This window comes from Mytilus edulis, chromosome 3, assembly GCF_963676685.1.
Source record: "Mytilus edulis chromosome 3, xbMytEdul2.2, whole genome shotgun sequence".
NCBI lineage: Eukaryota > Metazoa > Mollusca > Bivalvia > Mytilida > Mytilidae > Mytilus > Mytilus edulis.
This window is the reverse complement of record NC_092346.1, coordinates 73180002-73204550: the sequence shown is the minus strand read 5'-3', so window position 1 is coordinate 73204550 and position 24549 is coordinate 73180002. Positions and strand designations below refer to the sequence as shown.

Sequence of the window (24549 nt, the reverse complement as noted above, 5' to 3'; positions counted from 1 at the left end):
TAAGGTGTCCGGTTCATTTGACCATGATATTTAAGGTACATTGGCCAATGTTAAGTTTAAGTGTTTGATCTCATTCTAGGAAATTAAAGCTATGAGCAAGATATTTATATTTTGTAGATGGAATGATTGTATGGTACACATGTCTGTTGGACATCTGACCTTGACTTCATTTTCATGGTCATCAGTCAATGTTAAGTTTCCTAGTTCATTCTTTTTCTCAAATACTGTAAGCAATAGGTCAACTATATATGTTCCATTGAACAATTGTGATGTGTTCATGTCTAACTGGCAGGTTCATCTGAACTTAGCTTCATTATTCATGGATCATTGGTCGATGTTTCCTGGATATGACGAGTAAGAGTTCAACTATAGTTGGTGCATGGAATGATCAAAGGCGTTTTTATTTGTCTAACATTGAATTCATTTTCATGAATCATTGATAATGTTAAGTTTATGTGATACTTGTAGTGAAACCTTTGATTTCAAAGTTACTCTTCAAAATTTTATCAAGTAGGGTCAGTAAAGCAGCTTTGACAATCAGCATGTGCACTCTTTAGTGTTTGCTTGTTTGTTGTAATTCTTTTTTCGGAGGAGTCAGTGTTGGTTTATATCGGTTATTGTATTTTAATTTAGTGATGTCTTAGGGTAAGATAAGAGTCGATTACCAGTCCGCTATTACAAGATGCCTAATCACTTGATATAACTTATCAACATATTTTATATGAGTGACACAACGGTTATCATATGTGGTGTAAGGTCTGCTTACTTTTCCGGAGCACCTTAACCCCCCCCTTCCTTCCTCAATTGGGATTCGAGTTGCTCATTCTTTTATTTGAGTTCTATGAAGTTTTATGTGTACTGCTGTTTGTCCTTTCATCGTTATTTGCCTTGTAATTGTCAGTTTGTTTTCGACTTCTGAGTTTAAATGTTCCTTAGATATCTTTCGCCTCTCTTTTACAATAAACATTTAATATCCAAATCCCAACTTGTTTCCAGAACTTTGTGATTTTGAGCAATTGATCGAAACAAAAAGGGAAACGATTCCTTTTTATCGTACTCAATATATAAAACAAAATATAATAAGATAGTGAAAAAGTTATTTATTGTATTAAAAAATCAACCATACTTCTTTCATATTTGTTTGACCTTATTTGGGAATAACCTATACGATATGATGAAGAAAAAAAACATTGGTCTTCTATCATCAAAAAAGTCATGTCCAGCATTTGTCCATACGGTGGAATAAAACTATGTTTGGTTTTGTAGTTGAACGTCAGGAAAATCCTGCTACCTTTGATATTGTTTGAGTTACTGACCTTATTACGAAAGACCACAAGTATCATTTGAGATTCGACGTTCGATCAGGACCGATTTTTTCAATTTCAATTTCAAAACATGAAATTTTTATGATTTATGTCTTATTTAGATTTTCTTGATTTGAAATGCAATATCAGAATTCGAAATCATTATCTAAGCATTTGGATGAAAGCTATAGACAATGAAATGTCTTGTAACAATTAGATGACTCAGAGTATAGGTCTAAATATAAAAATAAGATACCATTGTCAATGAGACAACTTTCCAACAAAGACTTAATTGCATTGAAGTAACCAGCTGTATGTTCCGTATGGCTTTCAACAATGAGGAAAAACTGTACTGCACAGCAAGCTATAAAAAGCCGTGACATGCATAATGTAAAAAAATTCAACCTAGAAAACTCACGGCCTGATTAATGAAGTAAACAACAGGCAATAATACAAAAGATATACATCAGCAAACGTTAACTATTAAATTACAAGCTTCTGACTTGAAAAAGACATATTGAAGAATGTGTCTGGGTAACATGTTTGCGCAATTTGGAAGAGAGACAAAAGATACTAAAGGGATACTCGTACTTATGAAATCGAAAATAAACTGACAACGCCATGACTAAAAATGAAAAAGACAAACAAACAGACAAATAGCAGTGCAGAAACACAACATATAAAACTAAAGACTGAGCAACACAAACCTAACATTACTGGGATGTTCTCATATGCACATGAAGGGTAAGCAGATCTTGCTCTATATGGAGTAACCATTGTGTTTCTCATCCTAGTACAAACACGATAAAATGTCTCTTTTGAAGGTCACATTCGGGGGAAACAAGATAGGATTGTAGATAGATTTTTTGATTTTTTGTGTTTTAACGCCTATTTTAAGCACCGCATTTAGGCTATTTCGTAGCGGACAGTTTTTATTGGTGGAGGAAGCCGGAGTGCCCGGGGAAAACCACCGACATACGATAGGAAAACTGATAATCCTAATTAATTAAGATTGGGGTTCGAACTCCCAACCTCAGTGTTGACTGGCTAGTGGTTACAGTAGTAACTACTTTGACCACTCGGCCCCTTTTGGCATTATAGATAAGACAATTGGATCGTATCCGTCCTCATCTGTGAAAAACAGATATTTCATAATGGTCAACCAACTCATGATGGCGTCTGTAAAATTAACGAAGGGATGATTTCAATTTCTCCACTTGAACTCTTAGTTTAATAGATTCCTTGTGAGCAGCAACACTCTATCAAGGAAATTAGATAGGAAATGCTAACCCTAAGCTGCTGGAATGTTACTACTTAAAAATGGAAAATGCACGATAGGGAAGAAGAAATTATCTCATTTGTCGTATAAATTTGTTTTAAGCGATTCTCATTGAAACTAGTTACCACGAACAGGACAATAATCACTGTCCCTTGGATTTTCAAGGCTACATTGGATAGAAACAATTGAAATGGCGTTTATGAATTTTGCTCATTGTTGATGGTCATGGCCTATAATTGTATTATTGAAAACATACCACATCTCCATATCACTATAGAGTGTATAACAATAAAAAAAGCAAAACAAAATTTGTCTCCATATTTGTCTAAATTCATGAATATTTTTCCGTCATTATTTGGGCTCTTTATAGCTAGCAGTTCGTGAGCTATGCTCCGTGTTCAAGACCGCACTTTGGCCTATGATGGTTTACTTTTAAACTAAATTATTAATTGAATTGAGAATTGTCTCATTGGTACTGATACCGCATCTTATATCTGTATAATAGATATTCTTAGAGATAAAAGCTATATTAATGATGATATTGAATTTCAAAAATAAAGATGCATACTCGGATATTGAAAAAGAATGAGAATCTTCATATTCCGATCCTATTTGATGGTTGAATTACGAATCTTAAATGATCCTTGAGGGTTTTCACGATAAACAGTATATTCGTCACTTCGTTTTCTCAAAGTTTTTTTTTTTATGAATGCAAGTAAAATTCACCAAACTATGCGAGTTAAAAATATTGCTTCGATGCTAACATCTAACTGTTGGCTTTTTGTACGGAAAACCTTTGTCAATCTAATGCTATGGTACTGGTGATCCATGTGACAAAATTCATCACATTAACAAACACACCAGGCATGTTTTTCTCTGAAATAGAAATCAAAAACAGTGCTTAATTAATCAACATATCTAAACAGTGAAAATGCAATTACATTTACTTTCATCAATGCCTTGTTACGTTGTTTTCCTCTTAAAATTGATTTGTTTCCCTCTGTTTTAGTTTGTAACCCGCATTTTGTTTTCTCTTAATCGATTTATAACTTTTGAACAGCGGTATACTTCTGTTGCCTTTATTTGAACTTAAATGGACACTAGGAATCTTCAAATAATTTTAAAAAAAAAATTATAACAAGTATCGTAAACTCTGCTGAGCTATAACATTGATTATAATTGCTTATATCCACATCATTTGAACATTAGTGAATAGTTGCCTCATTGGCAATGGTTCCACATATATTGTGTATCTCTATATTGTTAATTAGATTATTTTATTACTATTGCTATTAGGCTTTACATACCTGCACAGCCTATACCCCATGAAACAATACCTGAAAGGTACCATTTGTCGGAATATGTGCAGTCAAATGGTCCTCCACTATCACCCTATGAAATTAATATACGCAAAACATAAATATGCAACGATCAAATAAATATTTAAAACAAAAATACCAAACTCCAAGATATTTTCAAATTAGGGAAGTCCATAAAACCTATCGATATCAAATGTTGTCAATAAACTGAACTAGTGAAACAAAAGTGTCATATTCTAGGGCTGGCAGAGATATTTTCAAAGGATAGGCGTGAGTTTAATCTCGTTGGATATCTTACTAAACCTTCCAATTGCATGCCACCTTTTGATATTCTACGTAAATTGTTATTGAAATTGATTCGATTCGCCTATATTTCTTTTCAGTATGTTTTTTTTTCAGTAATACTTTTCTTTGACCATTCAAATAAACTTTCTGGTCAATTAGTAATGATCATTTGAACAGAAGGAAAATTTCTTTAAATCTACCTGCCTGACAAGCGTCATGTCCGCCACCTTGATGACCAGCACAAAACATGTTTTCTGTTATTTGTCCCTTCAAAACTGGATTGATGGTTGTATTACATTTCTTTGTATCCTTAATCGGTAATATAGTCTGTTTCAGTACATTTTCATGGCCAGTACCTGTTAAAATATTGAAATTGACACTATATAGTAGAACAACATTACAGAAATATCATCTTTACACTTATGATAATTAAAATAGGAAAACATGATAATCGAAAACATAGTTCGCATTTTAGTAAGAAAAAAATAACCAGAACAAAAAAATTGGAAACTTTTTTTTATTATCGAATTGCAACGTAATAAGGACTGTATTGATAATTCTGAGGGCAGTATTTCAATTTTGTGAAATAATGGTTCAATTCCCATTAATTTTGCGAAAAATGAGAACTTCTATGCAACTAATGTATACAATGTACCTTGTGTCTCTCCCCAACCTTTGACAAAACATATATCTCCGACTTTTACATCCTTTGTCGGCAGACATATTGGTCGTACATAATTATTATAATGGAATGGCTTGTCAACTTTTACTAAGCTAATGTCCTTGTGAAGAATGTGGTTAGGACTTTTTGCATTGACGATTTTGACAGCTTGTCTTTTTTGTTGTGTTGCTGGTTCTTGTAAAGACTTGTGGGTCTTTCCAGCATAAATTGTCCACTTTGATGCATCATTAACTCTAGAATAATGATAAAAAATACATATCAAAATAATTTTAACCTGTCTATAAAAAATGTTCATCAAAATAAGGAGACGAAGAACACCATGTTTAGGCGACTTTTCTTGAATGATTTCAACTTTTTTATCAATTTTTAGTTGCTGTTAATTTGTAATCATATCTTTTATTGGTTCGTGTTGTTTATTCTTTAGTTTTCTATGTTGTGTCCTGTTTACTATTGTTTTTCTGTTTGTCTTTTTCATTTTTTAGCCATGGCGTTGCCATTTGATTTAGATTTATGAGTTTGACTGTCCCTTTGGTATCTTTCGTCTCTCTTTTATCTAGAATATAAAGAGTAAATGTAATTGATATATCTATATAAGTATTTGAACATGTTTTAACATGTTTAATCCCGCCGTTTAACAAGTCAGGAGCCAGTTATTCAGTGGTGGTCGTTTGTTGATGTGTTACGTATTTGTTTTTCGTTCATTTTTTGTAAATAAATTAGGCCGTTAATTTTCTCGTTTGAATTGTTTTACATTTGTCATTTCGGGGCCTTTTATAGCTGACTATGCGGTATGGGCTTTGCACATTGTTGAAGGTCGTACGGTGACATATAGTTGTCTCACGGCAATCATACCACATCTTCTTTCTTTATATTAAACCTTGTTTCTAATTGTTTTGCATTTCATCATAAAATTCCATGGAGGCTTCAAATAGTCTATTAATAGATATGTATCGATAAACTCTATGTAAATACTGATACCATTACATAAAGTGTAGGTATCCATTGGCACTAACGCGACAGTCTTTGAAATATCACATGATATTCCAATATGTAGTAAAACTGATTCTTATTATTAGATATACATACAATAGAAAACAATGCTTGGCGGTAATAATCCAATTCGGAGCTATAATTGCTCCACCGCATTCATGTTTTTCATTCAGTCGTAGCTGTACTATCCATGGCCAGGTGAAATTTTTCGCACGATATCCACCAACTATTCTCATTCCTAATATAACAGGTTTAAAATATGGTGTTCCACATTCAACTGAATTAGGCCCATCTAAAAAATATTCACAATCCAAAATGACATGAGAACTATTACTGTATGTCATATAATATTCCATGTCAAAGTTTACTTTTACAATTCTTTCCCTAATTTACATGATATGTATAACAAGGATATAACGGAGGCAAATATACAACAATAAAAAAAATCAGACAGCATTATGCGATCATAGTAGATCCACAAAACACTTTATTTAGGCCCTTGCGTTTTGAAATGCCTTTTTTATTTAAAAGATAAACATAGATCCAATATTTACCAGAAACTAAATCTAAAAAGGAATTAAAATTGAAAAGCGGTTCAATATTTCAATTGTAAATGATAATGCCGAAGAAATTCGAAATGTTCTTGCACTCAAAAGAACGATACCAGACAAAAATCTTAAATGAGAAATAGCGTTACCCTTCTATCGATAAGTGTCATGCCAAAAAATGACTTACATGTCCCCGTCTTTCCACCAACAATACGGTAAGGTCCACGTTTAATGGTCGCACATTTTCTTTAAATTTTAAAACTGATATAACTTGAAAAACAAACAGTATTATTTATTTACTCACATGAAACAAACCGGGGTGTGGTATTCAGTACGTAGGAGAAACTGGACGATATTTATCTAAACGCACTCAAGAACATCTGTATCGTTTTAAAAGACCCAATAAATTCAAAAGTATCATTTACCAACACCTTAAGAAGCACAACCATCCTTTTAAATATTTAGCAGTTCAACCTTTAGAAGTAGTAAATAAGCAGCCTGGTGAATCGCATTCAAAGTTTGTACGATCACGGAAAATAATTGAATTAAATTGGATTAAAAAATTACAGACAGTTTACCCTCTCGGTCTAAATGATAATATCATGGGAATTGGTAATATATCTAGAACCAATTCCGTTAACATTTTGGATATAGTTTCTAAAACTGTTCGTAAAAAACGTTCTCACGGTCGTAGAACAAATCGCAATCAAAGAAAATTTCGGGCCAATCATACCAATATTTCGGACCTAATTTCTATTTCAAAAAACAACGGCAGACATTATCTGTTAACAAAACTCTGTTCGTTACCGGTTAATAAGTTAAATAAAATTTTGGAGGATTGCAACACAATTTCATATAGCAGTCTTAAGTATGAAATTGTTCAAATTATTATGGCATATTGTTATTCTAAATTATTTCCCAAAATTGATCGCCCTGGAGATCATAAAAAACATTTTATTAAAATTAAGTATGTCAATAAAGGCTTTGATTTTGTAAATATTGCCGGTATATTTAACGACCATTCTGTTAAAGAACAAATTCCTGGATATTTTGACAATACTGAGCTACCTCTTATTTGTTATACTTACAAGAAATCTACCCGGAAATTTGTGTTTAATTATAGTCAATTGTGTAAAGATGTTAATATCAGTGAAAATACACCTACTTCATGTAATTGCAGTAATTCCGAATATATTTATGGCCCCATTTCCCATGTTATAACAGGAGATCTTAACATCGTTCAAGACCGAGAGTTAAAATCATTCCTCAGTAAAGGACCTAAATATCGTCCCCCGTCAATTATTAATTGGAATGAGTGTCGTAATATCATCCACGACTCACTCCATACTTACTGTATGAAATGGATAAAACGGGAAAAAGCTGACAAAAAATCTTTGGACTCTTTTTTTAATTCAGTAATGAAGATAGTTGATATACGTATTCAACATTTTAAAGAACATTTTACTATAAACAATAACAACAATAAACCTATTTCTCGTATCAAACATAAACTAAAAGAACTAGCCAAGGAATTTGTTTTTGTCCCGGCAGATAAAGGTGCTAATAATATTATTATTGTTTGACGTAAATTTTACATTGAGGTTCTGAAAAAGGAAATCACCAATTCACCAACATTCCAACTGACTCCATTTTCAGAAAACGAAATCTGTAACAAACATAAACTTTTAGGCACCGCTTTACAAGCAGAGCCAAATACAATGAAAGTCCCAACTATGTATTGGCTTCCGAAGTTACACAAAACCCCTTACAAATATAGATTTATTTCGTCTTCAAGCCATTGTTCAACTACTAAATTGTCTATTCTTCTTACCAGCACACTTGGTACAATTAAAAACCTGATAATAAATTGTTCAAATAAGGCCTTCGAAAATAGTGGAATAAATTACTTTTGGAGTGTCAAGAACTCGTTGGAAGTACTTGATAAATTGCATGCTTATATTGGTGATTTTGAATCTGTTCAAAGTTTTGATTTTTCTACCCTGTATACCACATTGCCTCACATTCTCATTAAGAAAAAATTCACACACCTAATTAAATGGGCATTCAAAAAATCAGAATGTGAATATATATGTTCAAACTCTTTTAGGTCATTTTTTAGTAGCAATAAACAAAAAAACTATGGTAATTGGACATGCTTTGATACTATATATGCCCTTGAATTTTTACTAGATAACATTTTTGTTCGCTTTGGGGATTCCGTATATCGTCAGATTATCGGAATTCCAATGTGGACTAACTGTGCACCACTTATTGCGGACCTGTTTTTGTATTGTTATGAGTTACAATTTATGACAAAAATAAGCAAAGACCCATCGAAACAACATCTGATAAACAAATTTAATAATACTTTTAGATATTTGGATGATATTTTGGCTCTCAATAATGACGACTTCAGTATGTATATTAATGAAATTTATCCTGTTGAACTTACTTTAAATAAAGCTAATACTAACAATGACCACTGCCCTTTTCTCGATCTTGATATCTATATCACTAATGGAAAGCTGAATACTAAAATTTATGATAAAAGGGATGATTTTTCATTTCCTATCGTTAATTATCCGTTTTTAGATGGTGACGTTCCCTTGTCACCATCTTACGGTGTTTATATATCTCAACTTGTACGATTCGCTCGTGTATGTAACAATGTTTTAGATTTTAACGAGATAAATTTATGTATTACTGAAAAATTATTACACCAGGGTTTTCGATATCACAAACTAGTCAAAACATTTACTAAATTTTATCATCGGTATAAAGACATCATTCGTAAATATAGCTCAACATGCAGACTTCTAATACGTTCAGGTATTTCACATCCAATTTTTTATGGTAATATTCTTTATAAAGCACAAAGGTGTCAGTATTCACCTCAGAAACTTACAAAACCTTTGAATAGACTTATTAAGAAGGGATATAATTACGATACTGTTGTCAAGTCATTAAAGATTGCATATTTTGGCGTTAATATTGAGTCACTGATAAGGTCTTTGCATCGGAACTAAACACATTTATTCTAAAAACAGTTGTTGGCATGACACGGGTTATGTTCTTCTCATATATGTTATGATGGTATGATACTAAACCCCTAACGGAAAGGATTGTGCCTGATGTTCATATGATGAAATCATAATCTTTCAGTCAGTTTAGTTGAAGTCTGGAGCTGGCATGTCAGTTAACTGCTAGTAGTCTGTTGTTATTTATGTATTATTGTCATTTTGTTTATTTTCTTTGGTTACATCTTCTGACATCAGACTCGGATTTCTCTTGAACTGAATTTTAATGTGCGTATTGTTATGCGTTTACTTTACTACATTGGTTAGAGGTATAGGGGGAGGGTTGAGATCTCACAAACATGTTTATCCCGCCGCATTTTTGCGCCTGTCCCAAGTCAGGAGCCTCTGGCCTTTGTTAGTCTTGTATTATTTTAATTTTAGTTTCTTGTGTACAATTTGGAAATTAGTATGGCGTTCATTATCACTGGACTAGTATATATTTGTTTAGGGGCCAGCTGAAGGACGCCTCCGGGTGCGGGAATTTCTCGCTACATTGAAGACCTGTTGGTGACCCTCTGCTGTTGTTTTTTATTTGGGCGGGTTGTTGTCTCTTTGACACATTCCCCATTTCCATTCTCAATTTCATTTAAATTGCCTCAACTAATAAGACATAATTGTCAGAAAAATATCAAAATTTATATCTTATAGCTGTAACTTATTACCCTTTTTTGCGCATGTTGGTCCACTGTATCCACGCAGACAAACACATTGATAGGCGTTGGCATCATCTTGACATTTGCCGTTATTTAAACAAGGCATAGAGAGACATTCATCTACATCTACAAAACAATCTCAATATTTGCAACAGAAACAGAAGTACATTTTAAGAAAGCGTTTTATAATGTTTATAAATTTTTCTGAATTCCATTTTATTTATTTTATCAAAGACAGAACAGGTGCTTTACATAGTAAAAATAATTAAGTTAGAGTGATGTATTATAAATTGACGTGGGCGCACTAGCCAAAGAAAGTTTAGTCTGAAACGATAATTTGGATCTTAAGAGTTCACAAAAGACTGAACAATTATAAATTAATTATTCATTATCTGGATTTTTTTCAGACTTGTCCACAGCTTTAATCTAACACATTTCAGACAATTTGATTACACTTAATAAAATTTGTTTTAACTATGTTCAGACAATTTGATTACCGATAATAAAATTGGTTTTAACTATGTTCAGACAAATGTATATAAGGTAAACTTTTCCTACGTTATTCATATGCAAAAGACAAGGTACGATAAGGCCTGTTTTTGGCCTCCCTATTTTCTCATTTTTCAAATTCTGTTTTGGAAAGCTAATTATCACGTTAAAATATTCCTTTAGGTTTGAAGTTTGTTTGGCTGAACTTCAAAACCATTAATTTTACAAAATGAGAGAGGTTAGGGGGTTTGAAGGGCACCAAAAACGCCAAAAGAAGGAAAAATAACGATTTTTGGTCATTGTTTCTTAAAATTTAACAGGGTGCGCCTACGTGACCCGGAGAAAATTACGTCGATTTAGACAGCAAAAACAGTGGTGCTAATGGCATTGGAATTAAAAAAATCCTGGGTCACGTTGGCGCAGGCACTTAAAAACTAAAAAAATGTTGTACAAAACACCCGAAATGTGAATAAAAATTACAATATTTGAATAATAACAGAAAGTTCATCCCCCTCACCTCACCCAGTTGCTAAAATTAGTGTTTTTGAAGTTCATCCTAACAAACTCAAGCATTTAGGAATATTTTGACATAATAAGTAGCTTTCAAAAACAGAATTTAAAAAATGAGAAAATGGGGGGTCAAAAACAGGCCTTATCGTACTTTGTCCTTTCCATAAATAAGATTGCTAAAATTTTTTTCTACGCTCTACACTTCTATTCTTCATCATCAATTAAAAATCTAATTTTCTCATCAAACAGTACTTTTTCTACAAGTTCAAATAAGGTCAAATGATATCATCAAAATGCTTTGTGGTCGATTTAAGAAATAATTCCGTCATGCTCTATGCTCATTTTAACATGGGTAGGCATTATATTTGTCGATATTTTACACTGAGCGTTAGCGAGGTGTATAATGTGGTCAAATATAATGCATACCCATGTTAAAATGAGCATAGAGCATGCCATGAAGGAATTATTTTGATTCTAATAGGACAAATACAGTATTTTTATAGGTCGAAGCGTACGAAAATACCGTAAAAATGTTTAGCTGTTTCCTCCCCGAGGAGTCTGTTCATTACATTTCATATTTGATAAGGTTAAAAATACGAGCAGGGTGAATATATGTTGTTCGATATAACATATATTATATGTAAGCTACTTGAATGTATATATTTTATAGGATAACGATGGAAATAACTTTAATATAAACAGTAAATTTGTGCGCATGTGTCAAACATATTTTGTGCTCATTAGAACACGGCTTTGTTTACAAAGCGTAATAAGGACGTCATATTAGAATACATAATTGATGAGTTTAGTGAAATGATATTTCAATAGACAGTCAGTATTCCAATGGATACTAACTTTGCAACCTTATTGGTCGACTTGTTGTTGTACTCACATGAATCAAAATCATATAACTATATTAAAGGGAAAAAGAGGAAAAGTTTGTACAGTTCTTTCATTTCTTTTTCATGTATATAGCTGATGTGCTGTCAACACCGATGATTTATAAGTTTACTGTTATCATTTCTAATTAATAGTTATCAAAGGGACCAAGATTATGAATTAATAAACCAGACGAGCGTTTCGTCTACATAAGATTCATCAGTGAAGCTCAGATCAAAATAGTTATGAAGCCAAACAAGTACTAATTGTGACTGGTGCGAACTCGCAATCGTCCTATTCCAGATTGTTACATTTTGACTAGTATTGGTTCAAACGATAAGTGCTGCATGCATTGAAGTAGATATTTAACCTGTTGATGTACCTGTTAACGTCCAATCGAAGTTTCTTTGATTTACACAATGTCAGTGTTTGTCCTTTAGTTGTATCCTCTTAACAGATTTATTAGAATCGAACTTCGGTAAACTACTTTTGCATTGAATTCATAGTTTAGAATTGCTACTTGTGTGAACACCTACCTATATGACAATTAACACCTGAGTATCCTGGAGTACACCGACAGAGATAACCATCGACCTTGTCTACACATGTTGCTCCATTTTGGCAAGGTGAGGGGGAACATTCGTTTATATCTGAAAAAAAACAAACAAATACTTATTTTTAGTGTTTGACATTTTCTTTAATGACGAAATTTTAAATTTTAAATAAAAATATGTGTCTTATTACGAAAACATAATTAGAATATACCATCCCATACATCAATTCCGTGTTAAATTTCTACAAAGAATCGTTATCAAGATTTAATAGAGAAAAACACAGAAACTACATGATTACCTTCATTACAGTACGAAGAGAAATTAGGATATACTGTATACGAAAAGAAATGAAATTCGCCTTTTCTTTCTTAAAAAAAGTCAAGAACTGCAGTTGTGAATTATATATATATATATATATGAATAATGTGTCCAAAACGTAAATGCGTATATTGCTCTAATTCTGAAAGCATTCAAATCGGTTCTGACGTTACAGTTTGATAAATTCTTATAAACCTTTCGTTGATTTAATTTGTATCGTGTTATTTCCTGTTCAATTCATTCACAAAATGGATCTCAGGAATTCAGATATGTGATTAAGAAGAGAAAGCGAATACAAATGTAAATTATGTAAGCGGTCATGACAAAATTCATGTCTTGCCAAAAATAACCACAAAATGTATTCGAATGAAAAAGGCAAGTTCATGTTTTTTACTGACTGTTTATGACGTCTTTACACGAAGTCCATTGGCTGTTGGATGTGTACGGATTGATAATTAAGTCTTAGATGCATGAATTTTTGATAAGTAGTTAGAGGCTTTAAACTAGCTGTCAGTTAACTGCGAGTACTCTTAGATCTGTACCTTGTGTCTTTTTGTTGTTATTATGTACAAGTACCCGTCCACGTCCACTTGTATGTTTGTCCATCTGATGAATAACGCGTTTTTCAACTGATTTTTATAGTCTTAGGTCAGGAGACTGCAAATCAGTGGTTGTCGTTTGTTTATGTGTTACATATTTGTTTTTTCGTTCAATTTTTGCACATAAAGAAGGACGTTAGTTTTTTCGTTTGAATTATTTTACATCGTCATATCGGGGCCTTTTATAGCTGACTATGCGTTGCTCATTGTTGAAGGCCGTATGGTAACTTATAGTTGTTAATTTCTGTATTATTTTGGTCTCTTGTGTAGAGTTGTCTCATTGACAATCATACCACATATTCTTTTTTTTTTATAAATAAAGAATTAAAGAAGAATTCGTCTGATGACACGAATATCCCGCTTAAGATTTTCTATAACATTACCTGTCTGACAATATTTTCCTTTGTACCCAGGTCGACATGTACATATACATCCATTTGGTATGTCTGTACATTTACCGTTATTCTTGCATGGATTAGAGGCACATGCACCTGGAATAAGAATTGTAAATAGAATACTTATTTCTATATGTGTATATGGTTAGGAACAAGAACAAGGTTACATAAGTACAGCTTACAAAGACTCAAAATTACAAAAATTAAGTCATTGTCTACAACGAAACCTGTTTTGCCGATCAGGAGAAAAATAATACCATTCAACAAGAATACTAATACTTAGGATATATGGCAACTATTTAGGCCAAAACATTTTCTTTCTGATCTTTTTATTTGTCTTTTAAAAAATATAGCTAAAAAAGGCTAAAACAAAAAAACAAAAAAAAAATTGAAATTTTGTTTTAAGTTTTTTTCTCATGTAGGAGGATCCTTATAACGATTCTTATCATTTCAGTATTCATATATTGCCAATTCTGATGTTAATACACTCTCCCTGTTTACTTCTTATGTTCCAAGTAGTTGCATACAACAAAATTGATATAACATTGTTATTTAAGGTCTTAAAGGTTTACTCAATATCTAATACAGTTTAAAGGCTTGTCAGTCGACAGGTTTATCCAACACAATGGATAAAATAATATACCATCAATATGAGTTTAGTTGCAATTCGACTGATAATTTCAAGGAAGAATATTTTTGTGCAAGTAAGCAGACGACAGACAGACAAAGGCCATTTGATGCAGGTGATTTGAAAAAAAAATTATATGGCATGAATAAAAGGATCATTTACTGTTCGGAAAACAGTGAATAATTGACCAACTTTCGGATCAAAATTTAATCAATTTTTAGTCACTTAAAGGTATGGAATAACAATCTACAATAGACACATCAGTGATGCCCTTATCCAAAAGTAAAAAAAGCTAAAAACAATTACAAAGCCTAAGATCCAAAATCCCGAAATGCTTTACAAAATACAAGTAAGATAATCATGAAGGAGAGAAAATCATTAATATTTCGAAAAAGAGGTGAAAGATACAAAAGGCATATTTAAACCCATACGTCGAAAAAAATATATAAATGCTATGACAAGAAACAAAAAACGAAGAAAAGACAAACAGCAGAACACAAAACACAACATAAAAAACCAGAGACTGAGCAACACGAATCCCACCAAAATCCCGGAGTTCCAAAGGTGTAAGCAGATCTAGCTTCACATGTGGCAACCGCTGTGTTGCTATTGTAAATACCAACCATGTGATAAGTCTTATCTGGTAGGTCACATTCGACGAAAATATGATGGGATTGTGGTTACGTCAAATTGGAAAACAAAGGAAATACATTAATGGTTAGACACCTAGCACTGTTTAATAATTATTTATATCTTATATTTCAAAAGCAACTCAGGGACGTTGTTGTTTTACATATGTTAATAACACTTTAAACTCTATACAAGAACTTACGTTTTGTTTGGCATCGATCACCTGTGTAATCAGATTTGCATTTGCACTTGTAACCTAATCCAACTTGCTGGCATACACCATGATTCTTACATGGAGATGATTTGCACGCATTGATTTCTAAAATAAAATTGCTGCTACAATGATAATATGTATTAATCAAACAATTAAATGACATTAATCTCCCATCTATTTTTCATGTGATTTTTTTCTGCTCATCAGTCACCGATATTGACATATTAAATTTTTCTTTCATGTGTAGTGCTAAAATTTTTTTTTTTTGGTTATCCACATATAATAATTTCATATGGCGTTTATTAACGTCAATATTTCTATTCTAACAACTGTTGGGGTTTATTTTCTAAGTGTATGGTTTGCTGCAGTTGATTATAACATCATATCATATCATCTATGCTGTGTCGTTTGCTTATGTTCAATAGATTTTCAGTCTTTTGTGTCTTTTAATCTTGTGTATGGTTAGGTAGGTTTCAAAATTGATGTTTATAGAAGTGAAGTTTAATTATAATCAATTATTATAGTTTCCTTTAAAATCTTGAGTCAAAAATCACCTTAGTAGTTAGAAGGGTAGATTATGGAAATGATGTTTCTATTTTCTAGAAGTTAAAGGATGATTTATTTGTCAACAAAGATGCATATTTTATTAACCATATGTTTTATAAAGCTCGTAATTAACCTGTTTTACAATGAGATCCTGTAAACCCTTGTTTGCAAACACATGTATATCGATTGATCCCATCCACGCAGTTTCCACCATTCTGACAAGGGTTTGATTTGCATTCGTTAATACCTGAAAACAAAATTGTCTATATTTAATAGACAGGCAAAAGATGTCAAAGAAACATTAAAATTCATAAGACGAAAATAAACTGACAACGCCATGGCAAAAAAGAAAATGACAAACAACAGTATACATAACACACATATCAAATCAAAAGACCAAGCAATACGAACCAGATGATTATTTGTAAAATCTTTAAAATGTTTTATCAGTTGTTATAGTTTACATTTTAAATAGATGAACTGGTGACGCCTGTCTCTGTGATATATCTAGAACTTCTTAAATAAAAAAATCAATTCACTCTTTTTTTAACTACAAGGATCTGTGGCAGGACAACTGACAATCCTTTACAATTTGTCAAATCAGACCGAATACACAATAACAGTTATGAACCGAGTAATATTTTGGCAAGCTAAGACTTGAACTATACAAACGTTGTCATTGTTAGACAATCAAAGTTAGTCCAATTTTAAAATTAAAAGCATATCTCCCTCGGTTTTAGTTCGTAATCAAGATTTATTTCTCTCAATCGATTTGTGATTTTTGAACCTCAGTATTCTACTGTTGCCTTTATTTACTACAGACAGGAGTAAGCCCAACCTGATTTCTTACCTCATTTTTAAAACACCTTCTATTGAATTCAATTCAAATTGCACAGTTGATAAGAAAATACACAATTATTCAGATAACCACAAAACACATGTTTCGACAATAAAAAATTAGCAATAACTCACCTACTTCACAGTGACGACCTGTATACCCAGGTTTACATACACATTTATATCTATTTGCCATGTCAACACATCTCCCTTTGTTCTTGCAAGGGTTTGATTTACATTCGTTAGTATCTAAATAAAAAGTAACAAAATGTTAGGTATTTGAATACAATCATATATTTACTTAATATACTAGCAGCGGATGCCATTTTGTACCCTTGTTGAAAAATCCGACAATAAAATAAAGACAATATTCCCCTGCAGTTTTGTATGTTCTTGTAGATCAATTAGATGATAAGGTTATGTATAATTTGTATTCCTATGTGTTGTGAAAAGGGAATTTGATATGAGAACTAATAGGTATGTGTGTATCATAGATATAGGAAGATGTGGTATGAATTAATGCATTTTTAAAAGCTAATGTATATTCTAAGAATTAAGAAATGTTGGAATTATTTTGGAATTGTTATGCTTTAAATGATCAAAATAGGAAGTTCCATATCTGGGGAAAATGGGGAAATTTCCTTGAATCTTTCCATAAAAGCTTAAGTACAACTTTAACATGTGTGTAATCTTCCTGTGCAGTTTTAGACATCTGGGTTGAAAAGTGTATGAGGTGTTGATTACACTCTTTCACCCGATTGCCCGCCAAACATACTTTCGTTTTTTATGCGTTTTTTTATTTGATTTTGCCATGTGATTATGAACTTTCCAAATTGATTTTCCTCTAAGTTCAGTATTTCTGCGATTTTACTTTATACTTTAATTCTAGGGATCATTATCATTGTTTGATAATTAGATAAACTCATAAGTCCATTCGGCCAACGAGGTTCCAACTACATGAATTGAAAACAGAATTCAAACCTTTCAAATCCATCAAAATATAAATAACTATAAATAACAGTAATCTACCTACACAAGTCATCTATCGATCAACGACAGTAGACAATAGCCTATAATATGTTAAGCTATACATCTATACAAGAGTTTGACAAATATGATATGGAATTTATCAAATATCTAACATCACCATCAATATTCTTATAAGTAAAACATCAAGATATAACTTAAGGCAACCTTCGACAAGGAAGTTACGTTAAAGGCATTATTTGACCTTGAGACTTTGTTTTGATACAGATCAAAGAAATTAAAGCTTGTTCAAATCCTTTATATTACCTGTTTGATACACATATAACATAATTATATCTTGTATAAAAAGAATTATAAAATAATTTTCCGATCAGAAGTCACTGCCCTACCTTATGATTTAAGTTAACTAAACACTAAGAGTTTTAAAGTAACTTCGGTGGCGCTATGTTTCCAATTTCACAAAATTTATCTTTTTTTTTCATATTTTTTTCTGCAAAAACCACTAGTTATTATAATATATAAAAGCTTGTGCATTTTCATTTATATGATTGTGATCTAACGATGCAATATGTACACTTTACATTTAGGTTAGTCCCATAAACACCAAAAATAGACCACATTTGATAATAGGTGCTCCGGTAGGATGATCATATAACATTTTAAAGTCTTCAATAAAAGATAATAAGAAGACGTCAAATGATCTCCAATTATAGAGCAGTCTATATTAAATAATTCAAGCGTTGATGCGTTAAGATTACAATAAAGTAATTATTTAAATATGTGGTAATAGTCATGATAGAAGCAGTTTTTGATTCTGCATTTTCATTATAAAATATTCCGTTTAAAAAATATCAAATTTTTAATTTTTAACACTTTTGAGGTGAATGAAACGCTTTTATGGTGCTGCAGCTCTTGTTGTTAAAACAAATCTTATCTGAATGGTATTCTATGGTAAAGGTATTTTTGAAATAGCATTCTTTATTTTGCACAAAAAAAGTTTGATCAGCTCAAGAAGTTTCTCACAATTTCAATTTTCTTTTAAAATGACCAGTTCAGCAAAAAGTGAAATTACTTCTAGTTGTAAAGACTAGACGGCGTCCGTCATCTTTATCAACTTCATTTTAGCGTCAACAGTCTACCGTCAGAGTATTGGTATAAACTGATAAAAGATGTGTATAGTGAAACTAGCTTTTAGACCCTCTTTTTGAAATAAGAAAAACAAGACAAAGTTGACTCGATGCAACATGTGTCCATTTTCAAAAAGGGTTTTGAAAACACAAGGAATGAGCAAAGAATGCGAAGGTTCCAGACGTGTAGAAGAGATAAAACATAAAATATGTCAAAATATACGTCAATACAAGCTAAGGATAAAAAGCTGTCAGATTATACATTTGTTCAAAATGTCTGATCAAATAATGTTTGAAGTGTAATCTATATATCAAGAGTCAGTGAAAATGATGTAGATAGTTTATTTTTTTTTATAGAATTCGACTCTTTAGACTTCGTCCCGGCTTGTGGCTATATGTTTCACAAGTTTTGGTATCTAACATTGAGCGTGGCATTCGTACATGCTCGGATGTTGCCTTTTCTTTTTCTAAATTTGCTTTTTAATTAACCAACCTTTGGTTTTGTTACGATTATAATATTGTATGGTTTCAGGTTGTTAAACTTTTTAATCTGACAGTAAAAGGAGAAAGTTGGGTACTATTTTGCTGTTCAGTTGTAAGTTGATAAATTTATGTGATTGGTCATACATGTAGCGTACACCCTACACGTGAATAAGGTCATTAACGAAGATTTATACCTATGTCTAAATTATAAACCATTATCGGTCTATTCCTTCTAATAAATGCTGATATTACTTAACATTTCATGAATAATGTATATTTCTTACAATGGTGTATTTATACTTATTCTTTATAACCCATTACAAAGCGTAGCGTTTGAAAATAAATACATTGTTATAGATATTTGTTTGTTTACTTACTTATTTCACATTTTTTCCCAGTAAATCCACTTCGACAAATACAGGAAAAAGTGGTACCTGAACTTTTACATACACCTCCATTCTTACAGGGAGACTGTGAACACGCGTTCCGTATGACGGGCTGTCCTAAGGTGAAAAGAATAGATTAGTTTTCGATAATGCATAAATGCACACCCTTATAGTGCTCTTTAACCTAGAATTTATGTTATGGCCTTGACAATAAGGTCATAAAGGTGTCGTATACGAAATGTAATCCGTTTGATGAAATGTTGTAGTCTGCATAACGTCGAAATGGCTTGCATTAAACCAGCTATCTGAATTTTACCTATGACCATAACAAAATAATCAAGCGCAATTTATTTTATGCAATATAGTTTTGTTCTATCTCTTGGTCATCCAAGGCATAGCAAAATGACGTAGAAGTATTTTTGGTTGTAAAGAGTGCCTCTTAATTGTTGTCGATTTTTAATTTTATCTTTCATAAACAATAAGGATTATGAACATTTTACGTCAATCACATTAACATATATACCTTCCAAGTAGTTGCTATTATTTACCATAAAAATAAAGAAAGGTTATCGTCTTGTACAACGAGTTTGTTACATACACTTTATTCACAATACCCTCCATTGCATTGACCTATTTAACTACCATTGTGGCATAAACGGAGGTTACTGTGACTAATAATAAAAGTTTGTTTAAAATATTTAGAAAAAGGGTTAAGAAAAAGGCCATATAAAAAATCAAATATACACAAATTGTTCATTACATACCATTAAGACATTGGTATTTAATTCTCAGATATTTCTCTGTACCAGAACATGGTTTATTAAACACTCGATTTGAAGCATATAATCTGCAAGACTTTTTCTGTTGGCACATGTCTTGAACTTGTCGAAGTACATTAATACGACACATTGTTTGTTTTTTGTTTCGTGGTCTACAAGTCCAAACTTGTGATCTACCATAAACAGCTGATAAAATCTTTAGCGTTTGACCCCAACGACAACTAATTGTGGAACGGCGTTCGTTGCAGACTGTGTTGTGTCGTCTATGGACAACTGAAAAGAAATATGTTGATAAAAATATGTAATCATATATTATTGTTCTTTCTTAAAAACAAACAAACAAAAAAAGTATGTAGATAAAATATTTGCAGTTGAGATAAAAGCGTGGAACTGTCATGTTTTTTTTTTATCTGAAGATGTTATCATCTTGATACCTAACATAACTCACATTAAAAAGAATTACAAGCGCATTGAAGTATTTCCATAATTGCGCTATGCAGACAGCCTTATATTGCCACTCCTAAAAATTGTCATCTAAAATAAAAACACAAAATGATAATTGAAAAACCAAATTTGGAAGTAAGAATATGTGCGTGATAAGTGAATTGGTAGCACTAGTTTCGTTTTGTTCTTTACACCAATAACGTGAGGGTAATGTCGACACAGCTTGCTTTGATTTGAAACGTCAAAATCTTAATTAGCAATTTTAACTTCTAAAAACATATTTCTTGTTATTTTGTGTCAATGCTTATAAAAAAGAATCTACAAAGACACAAACAAATGCAGTAAAAAATTTACCATTATATCTATTATATCTTTTCCATCCGCGACCTCGAAACCATCCTTGAAAATAAAATATTATAAGGTATTAATGGGTTACGTTTTTAAGTAATTTTAGGAAAATTCTAAGTAAAAGCTTTTTTTTTATAGCATTTATGATTAAAAAAAACATAACTTTATTTATGTAATTCAATAATTTGTAGCCTTTGCCTTCAAAAGCTTAATGAAGTACTTAATAAACATAACGTATAATGAATGGTAACAATGGTCGTAAAAAATTGTTCACGTACAACTGAATTGCTCGAGTTTATCTCAGTTTTGATATTATTTTACTTCATTTGTCGAAGAACGGAATATGTAATTTCATGCTTTATATCATAGCGAAGTTTTTACCAAATGAAACTAAACCGTCTATCCAAATTGAAGGGACAAATATTTCTACATGTAAACACTTTTATTGTCTACAAATACATGCACGAGTGAAAGAAGATGGCGGATCAACATCAACGAGACCGCCAACGAATTACACAAATAACCAAAACATCTAACAAAAATGGGCAATATGCAGCCTGTACCAAAACACAATACTATATTGCAAGCTCTAAAAGATTCGAACAGAGTTATCTTAACCAGAAATAATAAGTTATGAAAGATATTTTCAAATGTCAGACATTCCCTTCTTATTTTCAAATAATAATTTCAAAAGGTACATATTGTTCAACAAATTAAAAGACATTTTTATCATATATTTCTTTTTGTTGTTGCACCTATTCTAGACTATCCGATACCTAGTGAATTTGCTTGATAGTAGTTTTATAGTCTATGTAACAGCTAATATGTTGTAAAATGCTTATAAGAAAATTAGGAATATTACGTATCAACCTGTTTTCTTAACCAAAGATTGTTTCAAAGTTTCCTCAATCTGACATATTTAGATTACTTGCGATTTAGAAGAAAAAACTTTCAAACGTCAGAAAAAATCCTTTATTAATTCATCAGAAATAGATTATCTTAATTTATGTGATAAATATTTATTCAAACTCTAAGAACAAATTCACCTACTTCAAACAGGTTTGTTATATTGGAGAAAAATTAGGAAACGTTCACAAGCATGAAATTTAGATCGTTACTATGTTAAGAACAAAACTGTGTCGAAACTTGTTTTATAATATTGCCCTTTATCGAGATGCCGCTTTCGTATCATGCATGCTGCGCCTGGTGTAGCCCTGTATATATCAAGATACTAAAATAAAAGCATAAGAGGTGCTGGCTGCACATGTATCAAGTGTCTGAATATTCAACAACCTAAATTTGAATTTTCTGCACACAAAAACATTTGATTTTGAATGCTATATTTAAGATATCTCGATATTGCTTTCTACGTCTCTCGCTGACCTATTTCGATAAAGTCTCTCGGCAAACATCTGCAACGTGGTTGTGCTCGTTTAAGGCATATTAAATTGTCTGTCCATCCCTTTGTGTTGAATCATGAATTACTTGTTAATCTATATTGAATATTTCATTTTTCAAAATGTTTCAATGTTTGTAAGAATTTCCTCCAGAGAATATTGACTTTTCTTTTTTTATTCGAATGCAACTGATGATTCTTTTGTGGACAAAACATGCGTCTGGTGAAAAAAGTTCTGGTATCTATGATGAGTGTATTGACTTATTTCATCATTTCAGTTCCATCTTATTTCAAAAGTTTTCCGAAGTTTTTGAATCAATCAGCTGTAATTTTATTGTACAAAAGTCACTCCCCGAGAAAATGATATGGTTTCTGTGTAATACTTATATACCCTTAATGAAACATCTCAAAAGAGCCCCATCGACGCATATAGATGTCTCTGTTAAGACAATTCAACAGTTATATTATTTTATTTATTATTTACAGAACATGTGAAGTTTATATCCTGACTGCGTACGAATCTTTATTTACAAAATAAATAAAACTGTTTTATTACAAAAATCTGATATAAACATAACGAAATGACGTAGTTCAGAAATTATCAAGATTCCTATTATTGAGCTAATGATTTGCCTTTTGCTAGTGGATTTTTGTTTGGAATTTTCCTCGGATTTCGAAATATTTTTTTTAACTTTTTATAGTTAAAATCAAGCTATGTATGTAACTTCCTCTTAAACTGTCATCAATAAGAAAAGTTCTGAATCATGATAAAAAAACTGTTCTCCTTTAAATTATTGATTGTAACTGTTTACCATAGAACTAGTCTTCCAGTTCTATCCTAGAACTGATCTTGATTTAAAAACTAACGATAAAGGTATATCTCTTTCTCATTCACACTCTGCTTCAATGTCGACAGTTTTCTGCACTTTACACTTTCGCCATGGTGCTGTCAGTTTGTTTTCGATTTGTGAGTTTAACTGAACCTCTGGTATCTTTCGCTCCTCTTTTACGTCCTTTTTAGTTTATCAGTTCTTCAACGTGTGTATAAGAACTGATATTTTACCTCGAGCATCACTGAACATAATTTAATTATCGAAATGTCCAGTACAGTAAAGTAGAGATAAATTGGTACTGTATATGTATTTTGACTGTTCTACAATAAAACTGATTCAGATACTAGTAGTTCTACCCAATATCTATTACTTTAAGTATATTTCTATGACAGATCGTTCTAAGAGAGGTAAGAAATGATCCAAACTGCATCTAAATGAATTTTTGTAATATCAATTTATCAATTTATCAAGGAAGTGTCCATATAATATTTACGCTTCTGCAATTATTATCCCATGTCGGCAATATACAGTTTATGGTTTCTATATTAAAGTAAAATTCTTAAACAATTCGTATAAGTTTGTATTATGAATACATTTAACTGATAATAATGAAGAAATCGAAGAAATAGACAAAGTCTTACCTTGGGTACCAACTAAAATCAACGAATTAACAAGTATAAAAGAAACTAAAAATTTTGGAAAAATGTCCATTTTGTGTTAATTGTACTTTCATTCCATAGCCCAAAGTAAATAAAGGGAGAAGAAAACAAAAGGATTATGTATTGGAAAATAAGGTAGTTGTTTTTACAGAAAATGTCTTGTTACATTTCTTTACAAGTGTTTGATTAGTTTTCTTTTTGCACATGTTGCACTTCACATATTACTTTTTGGATACCGTAATTTTATTAGAAATGAACTTTTAGCTTATGTTAATATCTTCATTGGTGTGAAAGAATTTGTGTTATCCTGTTAGTAATCTAAAATCTTTAACAAACATATGTTGTAGTGAGTATTAATGAAAGTTTAGAAT

The 24549-nt window shown here is 31.6% G+C and overlaps 1 protein-coding gene across 2 annotated transcripts; it reads right to left on the bottom strand.

Moving 5' to 3' along the window:
• Positions 1-1080: 1080 nt before the first annotated feature.
• LOC139517366 (uncharacterized) lies at positions 1081-24342 on the bottom strand. Of its 2 annotated transcripts, XM_071308333.1 has the most exons (15): positions 24161-24342; positions 21297-21341; positions 20484-20771; positions 19711-19836; positions 16872-16985; positions 16033-16146; positions 15342-15458; positions 13870-13977; positions 12552-12665; positions 10147-10263; positions 5956-6151; positions 4843-5102; positions 4392-4543; positions 3891-3975; positions 1081-3459 (listed from the first exon to the last, which is right to left on the bottom strand). In XM_071308333.1, the coding sequence occupies exons 1-15, from the start codon at positions 24228-24230 to the stop codon at positions 3383-3385; spliced, it is 1983 nt and encodes a 660-aa protein (XP_071164434.1). In that variant the 5' UTR covers positions 24231-24342; the 3' UTR covers positions 1081-3382. The 2 variants fall into 2 exon arrangements, with proteins under 2 accessions (XP_071164434.1, XP_071164435.1); XM_071308334.1 differs by lacking the exon at positions 21297-21341 and having other exon boundaries at positions 24161-24309.
• Between the last annotated feature and the right edge of the window lie 207 nt (positions 24343-24549).

What these genes read in the sequence shown, in the direction of transcription:
- LOC139517366 (XM_071308333.1), bottom strand. Translation starts at nt 24,230, where the DNA reads ATGGACATTTTTCCAAAATTTTTAGTTTCTTTTATACTTGTTAATTCG. An exon ending in TAAATACCAATGTCTTAATG is followed by an intron (nt 19,837 to 20,483) that starts GTATGTAATGAA and finishes TTTTCACCTTAG; the next exon opens with GACAGCCCGTCATACGGAAC. An exon ending in GCCAAGCATTGTTTTCTATT is followed by an intron (nt 5,103 to 5,955) that starts GTATGTATATCT and finishes TCATTATTCTAG; the next exon opens with AGTTAATGATGCATCAAAGT.